This window comes from Myotis davidii, unplaced genomic scaffold (assembly GCF_000327345.1).
Source record: "Myotis davidii unplaced genomic scaffold, ASM32734v1 scaffold172, whole genome shotgun sequence".
Classification (NCBI taxonomy): domain Eukaryota; kingdom Metazoa; phylum Chordata; class Mammalia; order Chiroptera; family Vespertilionidae; genus Myotis; species Myotis davidii.
The window spans coordinates 2,505,943-2,526,922 of NW_006284343.1; the positions used below are offsets into that span (position 1 = coordinate 2,505,943).

The window sequence follows — 20,980 nt, forward strand, 5'->3', positions numbered from 1 at the left end:
TAAAAAGCAACAACGGTCAGGGCACCCTGAGAGCACAGACCAGCTCCCACTGCAGCTATGACGGCGTCTGCCTCGCTGTGTGCAGCCCCTGCCCCGGAGGGCACAGAAGATTGGATAGTGGGGGCCGGATTTGTCTTCCCACTATTCGCAGGAGGTAGGAGGGGCAGGGACCTCAGGCTCCTTGGAGGTATGAGAAGCCTGGAGGTAACAGGACTTGCCGCTAATCACAGGGATTGTAGGTGGCTCAGCCAGAAATACAACCCAAGGGCCCGCTCCCTGTATGAGCCCAAACACTCTCATTATCGCTGCGAAGGAGCAGAGCTCTGCGTCCCGGCTCGGCTGCCCAGAGAAGGGCTCCTCTCCACAGAGAAGGCAGCACTCCCTCAGGGTGGGAGGGGGTGCAGGGAGGCCACGAAAACCCCTAATTCCCTCCTGCACCCAGCCCTCCCCAGGCCCAGAGACAGGCAGCCAGCGAGGCTCCTCCACCCATGATTACAGCTCCGCGGCCTCCACGTTTGGCACCACGCTCACAGGGGCAGTGAAATGAATAGAAATCACAGGTTGGCACCTTCCCTCTGCGCTGCCCACACCCCCACCCAAGAACCACCGGGACGGGCTGCCTCCTCATGCCCTGATCTCAGCAAAACGCTCTTCAACCCTATACGTCACGTTCGTAAAAGGACACAGACTCCCTGCAAACCGGGAAGAAGATGGGAGCCTGAATTGGAAAGAGAATTTGTTATCCTTAAAAAAAAAGTCACAGTCACAGAGGTGCAGCGAAGAAACCCACACGATGCCGAGGCATTTCTCCCAGCCCCATCGGAGCCCACAGCCGGACGCACCCACTCTCAGGAGGGGGTGTGATGCAGAGATTCCAGGGAGGTTGCGTGACTGTCTGCCGCAGGATGCCACCTCGCCCAAGAGCTCATTCTTGCTTCCAGAACAGCACAGCCCTGGTACGGAGAGGAGTTTAGCCTAAAGCCTTTCCTCTCCGGAGACCAGGACACCTAGGACTGACCTGGGCCCAGGAAGGTTTTGCTTCTGGGCTGCTTTCAGAGAATAAAGCTTTGCTGGGCCTTCGGATCCCTCCTCAGGCGGGCGTTTAAGTCAGGAAACAGAATGGAAACCTACAGGGCCAGCGTTCCTCTCAGTGGATGGGGAGCTGAGGGTCAGGATGGAGAAGAGAGGAAGGGCGAGGCCGTGGAGGCGGCCTGTGCCTGCTGGCAGTGGCCACAATGAAGGAACAGGATTCTGGAAGGATGCCAGCAGGCATCACCTCCACAGGGGAGGCGGCAGATGCCAGGGCAGAGCCAGGCTATGTTGCAGGCTCCTCCCACCGGGATCTGGAGAGCATTTCCCCACCCACTGAATGTAGGTGGGCCTTGTCACTGGCTCTGGCCAATCAAGTGTGACAGAAGTGATTCTGTGGCAGCTCCAGGGTCCAGGCCTCCTGAGACCTTGCATTCCACAGTCATGTAAGGAAGCCTGCGCTCCACTACTGACCCGCGAGCCACCATGTGGACGGAGGCCCAGCCAACAGGCAGCACCACGGCCCAGACCTGTGTGTGAGGCCCTCTAACAGCCTCCAGCCGAGGCGAGCTGCCAGATGTCTGCAGCCTCGTGAGTGACTGCAGAAGAACCTCCCAGCGGAGCCCAGCCAACCCAGAATCATAAGAAATGACCCATGGTTGTTGACGTAAGCCACTAAGTTTGGGGTGGTTTCTAACCGACACAGACGTGTGGGGGATGTTGGCTGTATATTGGCTAGGGAATATCTATTCATCTCTTCCTCCACTGTTAGTCATGTTATCTAATAGGGGGCGGGGCAGAGGGAGATAGTAGCCCAGACCTGACCAGTTAACACCACATTCCCATGGCAACAAGGATTAGTATTCAGGGATGAGCACATAATCCAAGTCGGGCCAGTTACTCTCTGCCCGTGAAACTCAATTCCAAGATCGTCTGAACCAGCGGTCACCAATCTTTCGGACCTCACAGACCACCTGTGTCCGTGGACCACCGGTTGGCGACCGCTGGTCTGAACTATGGAAGGAAGACCTTCCTCCAGGCTTGAGCCTGAGAGGATGGGATCCGCTATCTGAAGGTGGAGCCACACAGAAGAAGGAAGAGCCAGGAGACGGAGAAACCAGGCCCTGAGGACACCTCTACGTCTGCGTATTTCAGCTGAACTGGCTCTTCCCTTCACTTTCTGCCTTAGGCCAGACTGAGTACGGTTTTCAATCACCCGTGAACCTGGCTGATGCAGAGAGATGGAGAACAAAGGCTCGCCTCTGGGGCAAAGCAGGGAGCAAACAAGGAGTCTGGATCCCTGGGGACCCCTACGTTCCCAGACCCCGTCTCTGGATTTCTTCTACCCAAGAGGCTTTCTAATTTAAGCTCCTGTTTTCCTGGTCTCAGTTACTCTCGGCCAAGCCTAATCCTAAGCAGAGCAGCAGGAAACAACCCCATCAGTACCACGGGCTGTAGGTACCTAGTTGCCATGGAGACCACCCACCCCAACACACAGATTCCAAAGTACTCAAATCAGAGAGGCCTGATGTAAACCTAAGAGACCCCCGCCCCGCAACTCCCAGCCTCCCCATTTCTGGTAGAGTCCTCCCCTCAGTCCATAAGCCAGGGGGGTGATGCCAAATTCTCCAACAGCCCGGGGGAAGCAGCCCAGGAACATGGCACCCGTGATGGGCTTAAACCTCTGGCTGCCGTCACAACCAAAGGGCTGCCAATTCCTCTCAGTTCTCCAGCGGGAGTGTGATTTGCCCTCTCCCTTCCTAACTCCTCTGCCTCTCCCCAAGGTCACGGCCTCTAATGAGTCAAGGCACCCCATGAAGTAACACCTGGGCCTCCAGCCTGCCTCTCCACCATCAGCCCCCGCCCCCCGCCCCACCCCCCGCACATTCCCAATGGCTGTGCCACTTGCTACCCACGAAACTCGCTTCCTGGAAGTACAGCTCTGATCATGTCTCCCTCTCAAACACCTCCAGCATCCCCCCACCGATCTAGAGGACAAAACAGGAATGTTCTTCCATGGGACCCCAGGCTGTCCACACCCAACCGCCATCGACACCATCGACGTCTCTGGCCTCTCCTCCCAACCAAACCAACTGCCGTTCCTTCAACAGCGCTGCATTCTCCACGCTTACCCTTCCATTTGGCAGTTCTTTCTGCCTATAGTTCATCTCCTTTCCCTCCCTCCCCCTCCTCACCCCCCTCAAAGTATCCTGTTCTTCCAACCTGAGCTTCATCCATGAAGAAGTCCTCTCTACTTCCCCACCTAGAAGTATCCTCCCAGGGCCTGAGTCCCCATCACCTTTTGCCCATCACCTTCTTACAACCACCTGCTGACCGGTCTCATGATTACACGTGAATGCCCTACCTCAAGCCCCCTGCGGGGAGGGGCTATACCTTTCTTCTTTGCATACTCCCCACAATGCCCTGCACACAGTAGGTGCTCACTGAATTGGCCTGAAGACAATTCTCTCCCTGCTCCCACATTCTGGGCAGGCGCTCTCCAAGGAAGAAAAAGTGACTATTCTGCAAACAGAACACGCATTTGGGCCATTTCTAAAACTGCACAGGTCCTTGACAAAGCTTTTTTTTTTTTAATATATTTTTACTGATTTCAGAGAGGAAGGGAGAAGGAGAAAGATAGAAACATCAATGATGAGAGAGAATCATCAATGGACTGCCTCCTGCACACCTCCCACTGGGGATGGAGCCCACAAGCCGGGCATGTGCCCTGACTGGGAATCAAACTGAGACCGCCTAGTTCAGAGGTCGACACTCAACCACTGCGCCACGCCGGCCGGGGGACAAAGCTTTGATCCCTGGTTCTCCCTCCCTGTGAGCAAGCCACGGCTGAAAGGCAAGAATATGCAAGCCCACGGCAGCCCTTCCACAGAGCACCTGTGTCAATAACATGCATAGATTCGCTCTTGTCACGCGAAGGCTAAAGGACAAAACCTAGCCAGTGTTAATTATGATCCCTTGCGTTCAGAATATCCTTCGAAAGAACGGAAGCTCAATAAATGCTTTTAAATGTCATTTGCTCTAAGATGCCTGTGAGAAATCATGTCAGCTACCGTCTTAGTATTTAAATTGCAGCAGAAGGCATTTAGATTAGATACGTTTCTAACCACTAGCTTAACACTCAGTGAGGTTACCAAAAAGGAAAAAGAAAAGAAAGTGTGGCTGTAACTGGTTTGGCTCAGTGGATAGAGCGTCGGCCTGCAGACTGAAGGGTCCCAGGTTCGATTCCGGTCAAGGGCATGTACCTTGGTTGCGGGCACATCCCCAGTAGGGGGTGTGCAGGAGGCAGCTGATCGCTGTTTCTCTCTCATCGATGTATCTAACTCTCTATCCCTCTCCCTTCCTCTCTGTAAAAAATCAATAAAAATATATTTTAAAAAAGAAAGAAAAAAGTGTGAAGTCTTGCTTCCCCAAGTCGTTGGGAACAAGCTACACTCCCACCGTCTGTCTAGATTCAGTGAGCCCCACCTCATCTGATGGCAGAGGGACACCTGTGAGGACTCCCAGAGGCCCCGCCAGCCCCGAGACGTTTCACACAGCGTGTGATCCAATAAGAATGGTGCTCAATTTAAACTCAAGCGCAAGTGCTCCAAGCAGTAGAGACCCTGCCTCCCGCCCTTCTGCAGGCGCAGGGAGCCCAGAGAGGGACCCCGAGTTCCCAGCGGGCCGGGATCACCTGACCAACTGGGAAATGAACCTGACAGAATAAACTGCCCCTCGCCCCCAGGCTGCTATCAAAATCAACCAGCCGTGGGAGCCACGTACATGGGGGGGCTGCCAGGGGGGCTGGCAGCAGGCAGGCTGGAGCTGGAGAAGAGGCAGCAGCCTCCCCTTGGACTCCCCCGTGCAAGTCCCAAGGCCCATGCTCCACGTCGTGTTCCTCTAACCCTGACCCCAGCCCTACATAGTGGTCATTTGGGTTCTCAGCCCCAGAGCCCCACGGACCCTGCTTTTCCCAAATACCAGCTCACCCTGTATTAAGCCACAGTCTTCACTTGAAGAAGGGCTCTCGTGCTGCAATGACCTGGGAACTCTAGAAACTACTCAAGCCTCATCCCAGCCCCCGATATCCTGACATACTTAGTCCAGGGTGTGTTGGGGCGCTGGGCTTTTTCAATCGTTCCAGGGGATCCCAACGTGCAGCCAGAGTGTCGAACCACTGCATCTGAAGGAAGGGGGCTTCCGCGAAGCCAGAGCGTGCCCTTAAACCAAACTGCAAAGGACACTCAGCCAAGCGAGCTCACTGCACTAGGCCAGGGGTGCTAGTGACAGTGGCAACCTCGGGTCTGGTTGGAGCTGGGAAACCCAGTCTCATTTCACAATCTCACATGGCACCTGGGCCACCTGTCTCGACACAGTGTGCCTCCTGGGACAAGGAGAATGGAGTGACGGTGACCACACAGCCCATCACACTTCCCTGCAAAGCCAGGCCCACGCGGCAAAGGGGAAGCAGCGGCATCCAAGTGATGAGTGAAGGCCGGGCCGCCCTGTGGGAGGACTGAGGACCCACCGCCAAGCCAGGCCCCCGGGAAATCACGTCCTCGGGAACCCCCGACATTCCAGAGAGATTCCGAGACCTCCAGCCGGGGCCTCGAGGTCACAGGCAGTTTGTGCTGCCACCAGGCCTCAGAAAACCCTGCCACAGACCAGATCAGAGGTTCGCAAATGTCTGGAAAGGGCTAGAAAGTAAGTAACGTAGGCTTTGTGGGCCACACAGTCCTATTGTAGCTACTTAACTCTGCCGCTGTAACGGAAAGGCAGCCACAGACAATATGGAAACAAATGACAAGGGTGGGTTCCAATAAAGTTTTATAGGCACACCGCCCCCCATCCACAGGGATACATCCAAGACCCCCAGCGGACACCTGGAGCCTCAAATGGCCCATATATGCTATGTTTTTCCTACACATACAAACCTATAATGAAGTTTAACTTATAAATTAGGCATAGGAGATGAGCAATAAAACTACTAATAAAACGGAACAATTATAACAATATGTTGGAATAAAAGTTATGTGAATGTGGTCCCTCGGTTTGGCGGGGGGAGGGGGGGAACCCCTGCTGATGTCTTCATAGAGGCTCTGTGCTTTCTGGTGCAGCACGCGGCCATCAATCGAACACGTTTTCTGTTCCTGTCTTGCCCCACAAATTTAATGCCTTTTCCATCTTCGCTAAGCACTTACCATGCCCTGTGGCTGTAATGTCTGCAGTTTGAGCTGAGCCAGCAAAACCCACCCAAAGTTCTTCACAATTTCACGGATGGAAGAATCATTCTCGCTGTCGATCTCAGCAACCTCAGCACCCAATCCTGTTCTTTCCTTATGAAGCCCGGAGCTTTCCCCTCCTCACCGAGAGGAAGCACTTTCCGGCTTCTCTTTGGCTTATCCGAGCGCCAGCATCACCGCGCCTGTGCTTTGGGGCCGTGACCGAGTAAAACAGGGCGACTCGCACCCAAGCACTGCGATCCCATGACAGTGGATCCGAGCACCCAGGCCCTCAGTGACCAACAGGCAGGGAGCACCTACAGCGCGGAGACGCGGGACCAAGGGAGCACTCACGTCCCGTGCAGGATGGAGCCGATGCGAGATTTCATCACGTTACTCAGAACAGCATGCAATTTAAAACTTATGAATTCTTTCCTTCCGGAATTTTCCGTGTAATATTTTCAGGCTGCTGTTGACTGAAACCGTGGGAAATGGAACTGCGGATAAGGAGAACCGAATGTATTTGCAAAAAAACAGGTAGGGCCAGATGTGGACACTGGTGAGGTGCCCACCTCGCGACTAGATCGGACTGAAACCGGCTCCTAACACTTCCTCAAATCCTCGGCACTCACACAGCGCCTGGCATACAGCAGGTTCTCATTAACCGCTGGATGAATGAATGAATGAAAAATGTGCCAATCATCTTAAAAGCATATCTATTAAACATCTCCCTGTTCCTACAGAGAGAGGTTACTGTGATTCGGGGCTCTCGCGTCTTTGACTACTTAATCTCTAGGCCCTTTGTAACCTCCTGCTCTTCACCTACAGACACTCCCACCTCTCTCTCCTTCATGGAAACGGGGCAGAGGAGCGGACATAGCCAAGGAGAATGCCCCAGCCAATCTACACGGCAGGCCAGGCCTGGAAGGAGAGGCAGAGGGAAGGAAGGGGAGGCAGATTTCCAGTCTGGGGGTGAAGGCAGCCTGGGGGTGAACAAGGGGCAGGAGGGGTGCGCACTGGGAAGGACCATCCCAGGCCTCAGGGCCACATCACCTGGATGCTCAGCGGAGACAAGAGAGCACACTTAAGCTCTTCCGCCAAGACAAATGCTGTTTTTCCATCGATGGGGACAGAGGGTGAGCTGTGTCATTTCCTTCCCCTGCACAGTTTATAATGACATTGGAAATCTGAAGCATGAAATTAGAAAGAGAAAAATACAATAATAAAATAATAGTCATCTGTCTCCTGCATGGTTTTCGTCCCTTTCTCTTACCTCCCTCTCTCCCTCGCCACCCCATCTTGCAACAAGACTGCCTTCCACCCAGCGTGGAGCCCGCAGTCAGGACGCGCATGGAGGGAAGGTCTTGCTGGCACATGTTGCCAGGGGACAGAGCTGTCACCACGCCGCTCCTGTGCTCACAAGAACCACTAGTGTTTGGGTGCCAGGAGCGCTGGGCCAAGTCAGGCGTGTCTCCTACGTTGTGCTCAGTGTCCCCTGCCCGTGCCTGGTGTGGTTGGAGGACACTCATCTTAGTTAAGACATTTCCCACTGGAAACTGGCCATTTGAGACCTTTACAAATAAAATGCCGTGGCACACAAGTCTTAAGGGTTCCAACCCTCGATTATGGAGCGTTTACAGTGTCAGTTTCCTCATCTTGCAGCATCATTATGTAGGAAGCAAAGGTGGCAGAAGAGGCATGTGCCCCTTCACCACTGTGCCAAGAGGCCTGGAGCAAGGCTGTGACAGTCCCTCCGAGTGAAGGCCCCTCCCCACACAGCCTTCATGCACCTGGTCGCACTGAGCTTGTCACATGACAGCCCCAGCGACTGGTAGCTCCAGGTCCCAGCCAGCTAATCCTGGTCCACCGCCCCACGCCCACACTGAATGCCCACTGAAAGGGCAGCCTTGCCCTAAAACACACAAGCACTGCCTCCCAGGCCATTGCATCCCAGTGTAGAACAAGAAATGTGCAGAGTAGAATCCAGGAGGCCCTGGGAGGTGATCTTGGGGCCCTTTGCCTCTCTCAGCCTTACAAAGAGGAAAATCCTGGCTCAGAAACAGAGAACCAGTATAGCACCCTCCTTCCCCACCATCCTGGTACTCAGGCTGTGGCCCGGCCCATGTCAGTGTGGTCCAAAAGACCTCACGTTCAAAACCTCCATTAGGCCCAGCCAGCGTGGCTCAGTGGCTGAGCGTAACCGATAAACCAGGAGGTCACGGTTTGATTCCAGGTCAGGGCACATGTCCGGGTTGTGAACTGGATCCCCAGCGTGGGGTGTGCAGGAGGCAGCCGATCAGTGATTCTCTCTCATCACTGATGTTTCTCTCTCTCTTTCTCCCTCTCCCTTCCTCTCTGAAATCAATTTTTTAAAAAATTTGTTTTTAAAATAGAGGGAGCTCTACAGTCAGACTGTGGGTTGCAATCCCAGCTCTGCTCACCATGTAATCCTGAACCATTTATTAATAGTCACTGTGCCTCAGTTTCCTCATTTGCGGAATGGGGGTACATAATTGCACCTGGTATGCACCTCACAGAGCTGCTATGAACATTAAACGAGTCGATCACAGTGCATGCCAGAGCACCTTGTATGGAGTGAGGACTCGATAAACAATATCAGTTATCATCGTCATCTCAACTCTCCTCCGGCCTTCAGGCTGCATTGCTGGGGGACTCTAATAGGGAATAATGACCATCCTGCTTCTTTCTAATGGTAGCATCCCTCCCCACTAATTCCAGGCCTCGGGCAAAGATCAGGCCAGAGCCAGGCACTGGGAAGAAAAAGACAGTGATTACTAGAGACTTGGACGGTGATTTAAGGAGTCAAGAGACAAACAAGCAAATGGATTTTAAGGACAGTCATTTAAGGAGGACTGTTCCTGCTTCCAAGGTCCTGCTGATGCAAAAAACAAACAAACTGTGAAGCATATGGTCAAGCCCGTTTAAAACACACAGGACGCTTATGCCAGGAATCTCTCTCACCAAAACCCTTGCTTCAGGGCACAGGTAAATACTGTATACGCATGTCACTGCAGCATCATATTAGATAAGTATGTCAATGCACATACGACACATACATAAATGCATGCACAACTGACCGTAGAAACAGGTCACGCCTGTGCAAGGTGCCACGGGACACCAGGCAACTGACCGATGGCTGGTTTTCACTTTTCCGAGATATTTACTCGAGGCGTCTCAGAGCTGTGCTGAGGACGCAGCGTCCTTCAGATCCGGGCACTACAGCACGGTGAGCTGCCCCCATGCTCTGTGAGTGAGTCATAAAAACTCTCCAAGGAGCTCGGGGTTAGCACTGCTGACCTCTGGGAAGCAAGGGGGCTTCCTCCTCCCCCTCCTCCTCCTCCTCCTTTTTTTAACTTGGAAAACACCTGAATTTTTAGACATTCCACACTGTGACTAGAGATGATACATTGGAATTCTCTAGACCAGGGTTCCTCAGCTTAGCACACTGACACTTGGAGCTGGATGATTCTTTGCGGGGGGGAGGGGAGGGGATTCTGTGTTTCATGGGGTGTTCAGCAGCATTCCTGGCCTCTACCCACTGGACGCCAGTTGTGACAACCCAACATGCCAACTGTCCCCTGGGGAGCAACATGGCCCCTGGTGGAGAACCACTGTTCTGCCCAACAGATTAGCTCCATTAAACACATGATTCCACGATGAGCACACGCGGTCATTACAGCTCCGGCCACCTGGGCCCCGTCGCCTTTCCGAGCTCGGGAAGCATTTATGAAAACCCACGCCCATCACCAGGGCCTCTGAGTCTTCCGAGTCCGACCCAGCTGCCTCCACATCGCCCTCCGCCCTTCCTCTGTGCATCTGGTGAGCTGCCAGGAGCTCCTCTGTGCGACTAGCTCACTTTCCAGGTCAATTTAGAAAAAGAAATGACTCTTATTCTGATTTTTTAAACACAGAAATAACTTTCAGAATCTTTTTTTTCCCTACCAACTACTTTAAAAATCAGAAGTAAAACTGTTTTAGCCCTGGCGGGGTGGCTCGTTTGGTTGGAGCATCGTCCCATACACCCAAAGGTGGCGGGTTAAACCTCCATCAGGGCACACATGGGAGAAAACTGCTGTTTCTCTTTCACATCGATGTTTCTCTCTCTCTCTCTCCTTTCTCTCTCTAAACATCTCCTCAGGTGAGGATTGGAGAAGAAAAAAAAAAGTAAAACCTTTTTAGATGCTCACAGTTAAGTGAACACAGTAATACACTGGTCTGATGATGGTTTTAAGGAAGTTACATCTTAAGTGTTTGAGCTTTATTGCTCCCGAATTCGTTCCTCCATGTCCTGAAGACAAATGCTCTCTGGTTTTGTCTCTTTGTCTCCTTCCGTTTTATGTCTTTGGCCACGAGAACCTTAGAGTGCCTCCTGGCCTAAAAGAGTGAAGCAGAACAGGACCCCTGGGTGCCCGGGCACAAGCCTGAAGACAGCACAGAGCAGAGGCGGTCAGTGTGGCCCCTACAAGGACGCTGATACTCGAGGTACCCCCACCACTCACTTGAAACTGACATTTAAAAAGCTTTCATCTGTGTTAATGGAGTTGCAAAGGACATCATTTCTGGCGCATAAATATTGGTGTGTTTATACAAAACTGTCTGACCAGCCATTCATCTGTAGCTAAACAGCACCGGGACTTGACTCCCACTGTGATCCCCCTAAAAATTCCTACCAGCGAAGCTGTGCGCTTATGTTCCTCGCGCGTTCCTGGCCGTGGGTTCTACTCTACACACACCGAATGCACAGGCGGCCTCTTCAAAAGTCGGAAAATCTGCGTCATTCCTTCTCCTCTGGCTTGGATTTAATTACCTTTCCCCATAGACTTTTACCCTCGAGCAATTCAGATTTTAGGCTAGAGAGTCTATTATTGAGGTCTTTATCACACCTCTCTTCAATATATTTATATACATTTCAATTCCATTTGTTAAAATCTCCTGTGAGCCTTAGGGCTCTAGCTGCTTAAGTAACAATTTCCTGGATTGAGTTACCATTACAACCATTAGAGGACAGATTCATAACAACAATATAATACATGATTCATCATCATTAAAATAAAATATGCTTGGAAATGCACATTTTCACGGATGAGACCTTTTTCTTGTTTTTTTTTCAACTGTTCCTCTAAACATGGATAAATACTAAGTAGTCGTTGCTCTAAGAAAACAGTGAGGCATCAATTTATTTCTAGTTTTCTTTGTCTTGTCTTTTATTTAACGGAAGATGGGGAAAGTAGATATTTTGTTATAATAATGTCATTTTGTTCTCTGCACTCCTTCCAAGTTACAGCCCCAAATCTCATTGTGGCCCATCATGGACATTGCCTTTAAGGGCCTCTCTGCTCACAATTGGATTAGACTCACATCAAAGGGCAGGATGGCAGCGGAATTGCTCCAGGACCTGCGGGCAGTGATTGGCGATAGCTCCCGCACCTCCTCCTCACCTACACTCGGGGTCCCTCTGCTCCTGTGTGGAGACTGTGCTACCCAGACACACGGAAATCAGCCTAGAATGTGTCTTTCTTTTGTGAAATGGGAGAGGGCGACTGAGCAAGGGGCCTGAGAAAGAAGTGCCAGCTGTGAGTCAGGGCCTCTCTGGCCGGGCAGCTCTGAGAAAGAGGACAAAACCGGGAGCCGAGGACCCGGATCTGACTCTGTTAACACTCCGGGGGCACCTGTGTCACATGGGCCGTGTCTCCACGTGCCCTCAACAGAGCTGCTGACTCAGAGGACCTCTGAACGGGGGCAGAGGGCGGGGTGAGGGGAGGTCCCACCCCCAGGCTAGTGTTTGCACGTCACAGGACTATTAAAACAGGAGGAAGGACTACATCCCGATCAACCAAAGGGAAAACCCAGTCACGCGCCTTGTGATGGGACTCACGACCGGAATACACAGCACCGCCATGGCATGCTCAGACCCGAAATCGGAATCCCAATTCATCCAGCCTCCAGGTCTCACTCAGGGCTCGCAGGAGATCTGGGCTGGGTGTCAGATTATAATAGGAATTATGGCTAATGCCATGGTGACTATGCTTATAAAAATACAAGGCAGCCTGGCCGGCGTGGCTCAGTGGTTGAGTGTGTCGACCTATGAACCCAGAGGTCACGGTTTGATTCCCAGTCAGGGCACATTCCCGGGTTGTGGGCTCGATCCCAGTAGGGGCTGTGCAGGAGGCAGCCAACCAATGATTCCCTCATCACTGACGTTTCTACCTCTCTCTCCCTCTCCCTTCCTCCATGAAATCAATAAAAATATATATTTTTTAAAAATACAAGGCATTCTGGGCATGCTGAATTTACAGGTGCCATTACTTGTCTGGGATTCGCTGTTACTAACTATTCCAACCTCCCAAGAAAGTTGGGGGAAGACAGATGAAATGAGGTCAGCATAATGTCAATAATGACAGAAGCTGGCTGGCGGGTACCTGGCGTGCATAGAACTCTCTCCACTTTTCTACATGTTTGAAGATGTCTATGTCAAAAGGTCTTTTACAGGGAAGAGGAGGAGAGAAAGAGAAGTTTAATTAGTGCCCACAAAGCCCTGTGCTAGGCCCTTCCCAAATGTTATCTTGTTTTACAAGTTCTCCGCCAGCTGCCCAACAAGCTCCTTTCGCTGTCTAAAGAGAGGCGGGGCCTTAAATAGACCAGGAATTAACCGGGTTGGTGATAAGAGGGAGCTCCTAGCACCCGGACATCAGAGATGCATCCTGGTCACGTGGAGAGAGACCGGAAAAACCCGTCAGCAGAGAAATGTCAGAGTAAACGCGCCTCAATTTACCTTCTTCTTATAACATGCCACTTACCCCTGCAGCGAAGCCAAGGCTTCCATCTAGGATCCGCCTCTGCAAATGAAAACAGGACGTTTCAGTTTCTGAGGGATAATTCCTGGGACGACCGGGAACCATAACCCCTGAGACAGCCACGTGAATGAAGACCGGCCCACACCTGGATCAAATCTGCCTGAAGCCGAGCCTTTATAAAATGGGCCAAAAATCAGCTGGGGGAAATGGTTGCCCTCCCATCCATCCCACAGCCAATCAGAGTCTTCTTCCAGGCGGCCCACCTGCACTGGCCCACGTGCTGCCTCTTCCTTTCTCTGTGAATTATGACTCTGAGCCTTTAGTGAGCCGCTGGTCTCCGAGATGGAAATTGGCAAATGTTGGAGAGGAGCATGCAGACCAAACAAAACCCTCCCAGGCTGCCGGTGGGGGTGCACACTGGCACAGCCGCTGGAGGTGGCCACAGGCACACCCTGTGACCCAGCGGTGCCACTCTTGAGTCACCGCCTAACAGGAACACACACTCGAGGTCACCAAGCACGTGGACAGAAACGCTCCTGGCAGCACTGTGCGAGCCGGAAACTAGAAACCACCCAAGTGGGTACATCATTGGAATATAGTCACACAACAGAATACCATACGGCAACGAGAACACACACAAAATACATATGGATGGAGTGCACATCCAGGGACGGCCAGGACACTGGGAAATAAATGGGGTGAAATCAGCCAGACACCAAGAGTGCATACTACATACCGTATTTTTCCAATTATAAGACACCCCCCACTTTTCCAACCCAAAATTAAGAAATCGATATTTTCAACATTTTTTGGATTTTCTTCTTAAGGCCTTCTTCTTTTTTGGCATCTTAAGGAGTTGTTCTTCCTGTTTTCTCCACTGTCTGATCCTACGCTCAGTGGGAGGAGGTCCACATTGTCTCTCTGCAGCTCTATTTCCACGCTCTCTTGCACAGCTGAGTACATTCAGTTTGAATTTTGCAGAGTAAGACAATCGCTTACCAGTGTTTGTCTTTTTATTTTTTGATATCTTTATGGGCTCAGAATGCTCCGGTCCCTGTTGCATCTGCACACTCTCCATCTCCACCTCCAATTATGGCATCAGCTGACGTCGGTAACAATAAGGCTCATGATTGGAGGAAGCCTGTTTGACAAGGTATGGGCAGCTACGCACCCACACAGCTCCCTCCTCGGCTGACTTCCGTGTATAAGACGCCCCTAGATTTTCAGTCTAATGATTTTAGAAAAAAATAGCATCTTATACACTGAAAAAAATACATTATATGACCATTCTGGTTACATATGTAGCAAAACAGAGAAAACAACTCTGCTGTTGGAGGCCAGGAGAGGGATTGCCTTTGACTGGAGGTTGGGGTGTAGGTCGTGATTAAAGGGGAACCATGTCCTAGCTGGTTTGGTACCGGGAGCCAGTCCATCCTTGCTGTTTCAAGGGACCTGGCATATATGGAATACTGTTCTTAATATGTTTGCTCACCTTCTCGGCGCTGTGTTTTAACCAAGGTCACCTCTCTGAGAAAGGTTGTTTTCCCAGGTAGGGATTTTCCCCTGAAGTTAGGGAGGGAATAAAACCTCTTAACTAAGTGCCAGGTGGGTAATTAACGCCTTCCCCAACAATTTTTTTGTTAAAAACGTTTCTTTTTCAGACTAATTTTTTTATTTTGGTTCTATATAGTATTTTTGATGCTGGTTATGAAAACAGTTTGTAACTCGTCTTCCTATAAACCATATTTTTTTACCATATTTTCTTAATATACTCGTCGACGACTGAAAAAGAACATTTTGTGAAAACGAGTATACACGTTTCTGCAGGGGAAGGGGTTAATACAGTTCCTCATGTTGTGGTGACCCCCAACCATAAAATTATTTTCGTTGCTACTTCATAACTGTAATTTTGTTATGGAGATTGTGGCTAGAGATCCTGGCAAGGCTGCTGATCAACTGAACGCTGTCTCCATGTCATTCCTTCTTCGCCGACTCCGTCCACACCTTTGGGGACCCCTGGACCCGCTGGGGTCGGACGGATAGAGCATCGGCCTGCAGACTAAAGGGTCCTGGGTTCGATTCCGATCAAGGGCACGTACTCGGTTGCAGTTTGATTCCCCGCCCTGACCAATCAATGTGTCTCTCTCACATCAACATTTCTCTCTCTCTGTCTCTCCCTCTGCCTTCCACTCTCTCTAAAAATCAATGAAAAAATATTCGGGTGAGGATTAACAAAAAAAAATAAAGAGTGGCCTAAATTAGGGATATAATCTACAGCCATGCAAACATGTTACAGGCATGTTGAGGTGTTACTTTTCCAACCCGGAAGGTTCCCATCAGGACTAGGTAACAAGAGCTGTCCGGTCGGTCATCTCCAGCCACGCGCAGCCTCGTCCCCGCTCTGGGTGACTATGGGGTGGATGGAAGGCTTTGACCCCGGTGAGCATACAAACGACATTCTTCACTGTGGGCAGCTTCATGACATGAACCAAGTTAATCTAACCAACTCATGTGATCAAGCCAGACAGATCTAATGAAGAAGTTAGGGAATCAGACACAACAAAGAAGCCAGGGAAACGCATCCTAGCAGCATTCATCTGGATCTTCAAAGGCGAAACACTGCACCTTTTTAAAGTCAATAAACCTGTTATTCCACTTTTAGATATTTATTTCAAGGAACTAATCACATGTGCTCAGATTTGTGCTCATCATAACACTCTTCCTAAAAGCAAGGAAGAAAGGCCATAACCCAGTGGCCCGGCAGTTGAGGACTGGGTAAATGAATTGCAGTACATATTTAGGACGGGATACTACATGGCCATTTAAGTAATCAGAATAATGAAAGCAATCAAAGAAAAATTTAGGGATATGAGGGATGCTTACAATGTCAAATGAGAGAAGCTGGTTATGAAACATTATATACCATTTGATCCCTGTTCCTTAAAGAAAATAGACACGTATATTACTTAAGCATACTCCAATACAACTGAACAAATCTGAGCAAATATGCTTTTCCTTTCTACGAAGTAGGATTAGAAACTTTCTAAAGTATTCCTTTAAGCTTTCCTATATTTGACAAGTTTTCTAGAATTAAAACATTATTTTTTTTTTAAGTCAGGAAAACAAATGCTGAGTGTAGCTGCACCGATGTTGGTAACAGAGGCTGGTGTCTGAGTGTCTCCTCTCTCAAGTGATCCTCACCGCACCCCCGTGTCAGTTGAGTGAAAACGGGGGTTTGCGCAGGAGGACGGAGTGTACTCTGTGGACTCACACCTATTGCGGCCTTTGTCTCCCCAGGCCGTGCCCCTCCCACTCTCACGCACACCTCCTGTGCAGAAGGCTTAGCAGAGCCCACCCGAGCCTGCACCCTCCTTCTCCTAACCCTAAGGGTGGGTCACGGTGCCTGCTCTACAGACCCAGCGACTTCTGAGGGACACCCGCTTCCTCCTGCAACTCTGAGATTCTGAGAGTAGCGGTGCCCAATAAGAACCTGAGTCTGCCTGGCCGGCGTGGCTCAGTGGTTAAGCATCGACCTATGAACCAGGAGGTCACGGTTCAGATTCCTGGTCAGGACACATGCCCGGGTTGCAGGCTCCGTCCCCAGTAGGGGGTGTGCAGGAGGCAGCTGATCAATGATTCTCTCACGTCATTGATGTTTCGATCTCTCCCTCTCCCTTCCTCTCTGCAATCAATAAAAATATGTCTATTTTTTAAAAGGAGCCCAAGTCTCTAATGGGCGTCCCTGGATAGACTCGTGGAAATGGTCCGGGGAAGGGCCACCGCGGGGCAGGGCGGCACGAGCCTGGGCTCGCAGGTCTCCAGAGTCTGCCTGTCTTTCCTCGCTGAGCCTGCCGGGTGTCCTTTCGCTGTCAGGAGCGTTAGCCACGGGGACAACCACATGCTGAGCCCTGTGGGTCCCTCCAGTGAGTCAGCGGACGAGTGGGTGGTCTCGGGGGACAGCCTGTATGCCTCCGCACAGGGAAAGGGCTCGGCAATTCCTCCTCCTGACCAGCTCCAAAGGGGAAGGGGCCCCCCTGGGATGGCTCCCCACTTCTGAAGAGCCCCACTTGCCACACGGGGCTGCAAGGTCCTACTCATCGCAGTGCAGCCTTTAACTCGGATCCTGATGGTCAGCTAGACCCAGTGAGAGCATCTCAGGTCTCACCTTCTCAAAGCCAAAGAAACTGGTAGAGGTGACAACCTGGGCTGTTCTGCCCCAGGGGACCCAGGAGCAGGACTGGGAGGGGTCAGGTAAGTTGTTACCCTGTCCTCTGTCCTCTGGCCCCTGGCGGCTCCCATTCCGGGACTGGCTTTCGAATGTTTCACTACCTGTGGACAGTAACCTGGGAGCCAGGCTGTGTGCTGGCCTCCAGGCCTCCCTGGGGAGGGAGGAGATGCAGGGGGAGGTCTGATCTTATCGCTGACATCGATACCTGCTGTACTGGTCTCTAACACCACCATGACTTGCTCGCCAACTTCCCAGACACGGTTTAGTTTCCAGATCCGCATCACAGCATGTTTAACTAGATCTGAAATCACTGACGCCTTAGCACGCCTACAATTTCGAAGATTGCTGTCACCAAGTGATCCGGTCACCAAGTGATCCGTGGATGGCTCTGGGCTAGGGGATGGAGGGAGCAGAGGGTTGAAGAAGAGTAAGGAATTCAGGCCCAGGAGGTGGGCATGGACTGGGGAGGAGAGAGGTGGGGCATGTGGAATGCGGGAGAGGGAGAGTGGGTTCTGGGTGAGGGTGCGGTGAAAGGGATATGTGTGGAGGGGTGGAAGTGTAGGAGGGATAGTAGGGGAGGGACAGATATGAAGGTACAGGGGTACATGAGTGGGTAGGTGCATAAGGCTGAGTAAAAACAGGTGGGGGTGGGTGGACAGGCGTGGGGTCTGTAGGCCCACGGTGAGGCAGGTTTGAGTGTATTTGTCCCAAAGGGGGTGGCAGAGGGAATGAGGAGCCCCGGATTTGGAGTGAGAGAGAGAGGGGACAGATACCCTTCCTCTCCCCACCGTCTCTCCAATCATCCCAGCGAACTCAAGGCCACAGGGCAGGGCAGTTGCCCCTCCCCCAACCCCCACCTACTGTTCTTCAGCACGCACTGCCACCTGCACCAGGCCTGGAGGAACTGATGGAGGGCAGAAACCGGGCAGGGGCTCCAGGAGGCTGAATCCCTGGCCTCTCGCTCCCCACTCCCTGGAGTCGGGGGGAGAAGCACGTGATCAGGGACACCTGCTCTCCAGGCCTGGGAGGGACAAGGAGGGCAAATGAGAGGAGAGAACAGCATCACCCACAACCTGGAGGCGTGGCCACCCCGCGTTGCGGGGGCAGGTGCTCCAGAGCCTGCTGAGAGTCCCATGAACTTCCAGAACCCAAACAGGACGACTCACCTGCCCACTAGAGAATATGAACACGAGAGCCGACCCGGCGGCCGTCAGCCCCCAGGTGAAGAGGGTCCCCAGCAAGGCCTGGAACACAGCGCTGTGGCCTCGGAGCATGCTGGATACGGCTGTGTGCAGAGGAGCGAGAGGGTCAGTGTCCGCGGTGCCCGCGGTCCCTTTTGGTGACGCGCACGTGTTCTGAGTTCTGACCCACATCCGCCTGAGCTGGCGTGTCTGGGTTGGTGTATGCACCTGTCCACCACGCATCCCTCCGTGAAATCATCTAACTCTGGAAGCAGAGATGTGGGGACACTGAGGAGACTAGGAAAGAGGTGACGACACTGGGAAACAGTTCCCGAGAAGCTCCAAGAATGTGGATTATGAGCTGGAGAAAGGGAGGGTCTGAGTGCAGCCTGCCCACCCACTCTGCCTGTTCCTCCTGCCCTTGCAATCTAATCAAGGTGCAGGTATTACCATCCAGCTCCCGGGAAGTCTGGGCCCCAGGCGTGGGGTCTGTAGGCCCATGGTGAGGCGGGTCTGAGTGTGTCTTGATTAGAATCATCAGTTCTCTCTTCTCCAAATACAGGTGACTAGCTCAGGTTCCTTCTAGAAAGTCATCCACTAAGCCCTGATCCAACCTTCCACAGCTCCCGTGGCCTGCCAAGGGCACACTCCTCTGACTGACCTTCAACAAGCCCACGGACAATTCAAGCCTGTGATTCCATCACCGGGGTGCCCTGCGTGGGCACCAGCTCAACCGAATTATTGATGGCACCTGGGGCAGGACCACGGGGGCTTGTCCCAAGTCTCTCTTCACACGGTTCCTTCCCAGAATCCCTTCTTTCCCAACCTCCAGCCATCGCATCCAGGGCACTTTCTGTTGCCCACCTACTGCCAACTTCAAATCCACGCTTGCCGATCCTCCACTCCCGTCCCTGCACACATCTTTGGTGCCTCCTTCATCTTTCACATCATTAGCTGCCTAAGAATGAGAACGATGCTTTTCCACATTTGGCTCCTCGTACATACTAGTAAGGCTCTCTGGCACCTGGAAAATGCTGCCGAATTACTTATGGCACCGTGGACAAGCTTATCTAAACAGGACCCTCAGTGAGGACCAGGAAAGGGAGCCATCAGTGACATGGCCCCCAGCCAACTGCCGAAGCCGCAGTTACACCACTGCCCACCGAGGGACAGAAGGGAAGGACCATCCACGCTTGCGTTTGCTCAGGGAGCCTCCTCTGGACTTGAGCGTGTCGTCAGTCCCCGCTCTGCGATGACAGGCAGGGAACCGGCCTCTCGCTGCGGAAAGTTACGGGGCGGAGGAGCCCACGTGCTGAAAAGCCCTGTGTTCTGCACACAAACATCGGGGCCCAGGGCCGCCTCTCAAAGGGCCCATTCAGCTCCTCCCTGGTCTTCCAGCTCCCACAGGGCTGGGCTCGGCCCCACGGGGCTCAGCTGCCAGGCCCGGCAACCCTGGGCCAAAGACGCTGCCTCTCTCTACTGACCCTGGCAGGAAACTCTGACGGAGGGTGTAAGGGGCCTGTGGGCACGGGGCTCAGCAGCATAACCAGGACTCAACCCCAGGAAGGCTGTGGGTCCAGGTGAGCCCAGGGAGCCCAGGTGAGGAAATGAGGCCAGGAAACCTCCAAGTCAGTCGGCACCTATAGATTCAGACTATGTCCCCGCAGCCTACGTGGAACTCAGGATAGCGACTGACCAAACAAAGAAAAAGAAACTGGAACAACTTCAAGACCCAGAGTTCAGGAAGTGATTCCCCTGCCCCGGGAGGCCTGGCCAGGCCCACGGAGAGTCCCAGGGGAACAAAGACTTTCTCCAGCAGGTAGACCAGTAACACTGTGGGGACAGGGCGTGTCCCCGCCGGCACCTCAACAGCAGCTTCCACAATGGGGCTCAGTCTTCCTGGGAGCTGGATGCTAAGTCATGACCCTGGATTAGACTGCAAGGGGGGTATTCCCTGCCCACCCCAACTTTAACGGTGCCCACACCACGGGGTGCGCACTCTCCTACAGTCAGGGTTAGGGTGGGCTGATCCGGATTTCTTTCTTTTCCCTTCTTGTTGTTGCCCTGCTTCCGAGATGCTGGCCACGCTGCAGAGGTGGAAAGGCACCCAGGGGAAGTGCACACAGCGCCGGACCCCGCCACAGAGTGACTGGGGCTTGGGCTGCTGTGACTGGCACGGTGTGGTCGGCAGAGCCGCTGACCCCGGGGAGTGGGTTGGGAATGCACTATCCCAGGCCGGCTGCACCTTAACGAGAGTCCCGGTCAAGTTCAGGAGGTGCGCTGACCCCCGGGGCGGGTCAAGGGGGCCCAGAGCAGCCGGAATCACAGCCACGTGGGCTCCCAGGACCACAGGGACCCGACTGGCTGCAGGGCCCCCGCCTGAAGCTGGGTGAGGGGGGCAGGTCCACACCCTCCAGCCGGCCCCCTTCTCCCTCCTCTGCCACCTGCCGACACCGCCGGCTTCCCTCCAGCCCCCTGCTGTCCCCAGGGCACTCCCTTCCCGAG

The 20,980-nt window shown here is 52.7% G+C and overlaps 1 protein-coding gene across 2 annotated transcripts in view; it reads right to left on the bottom strand.

Moving 5' to 3' along the window:
• SLC39A11 (solute carrier family 39 member 11) overlaps positions 1–18,575 on the bottom strand; it is a 176,324-nt gene extending 157,749 nt beyond the window's left edge. For both annotated transcript variants that reach the window (XM_015570620.1, XM_006754593.2), the window contains exons 1-2: positions 18,461–18,575; positions 13,070–13,108 (exon numbers count right to left, since the gene is read on the bottom strand). In XM_015570620.1, coding sequence (XP_015426106.1) covers positions 13,070–13,108; positions 18,461–18,568 — 147 coding nt within the window. In that variant the 5' untranslated portion in view covers positions 18,569–18,575. The remainder of the gene's footprint in view (positions 1–13,069; positions 13,109–18,460) is intronic.
• Positions 18,576–20,980: the final 2,405 nt, after the last annotated feature.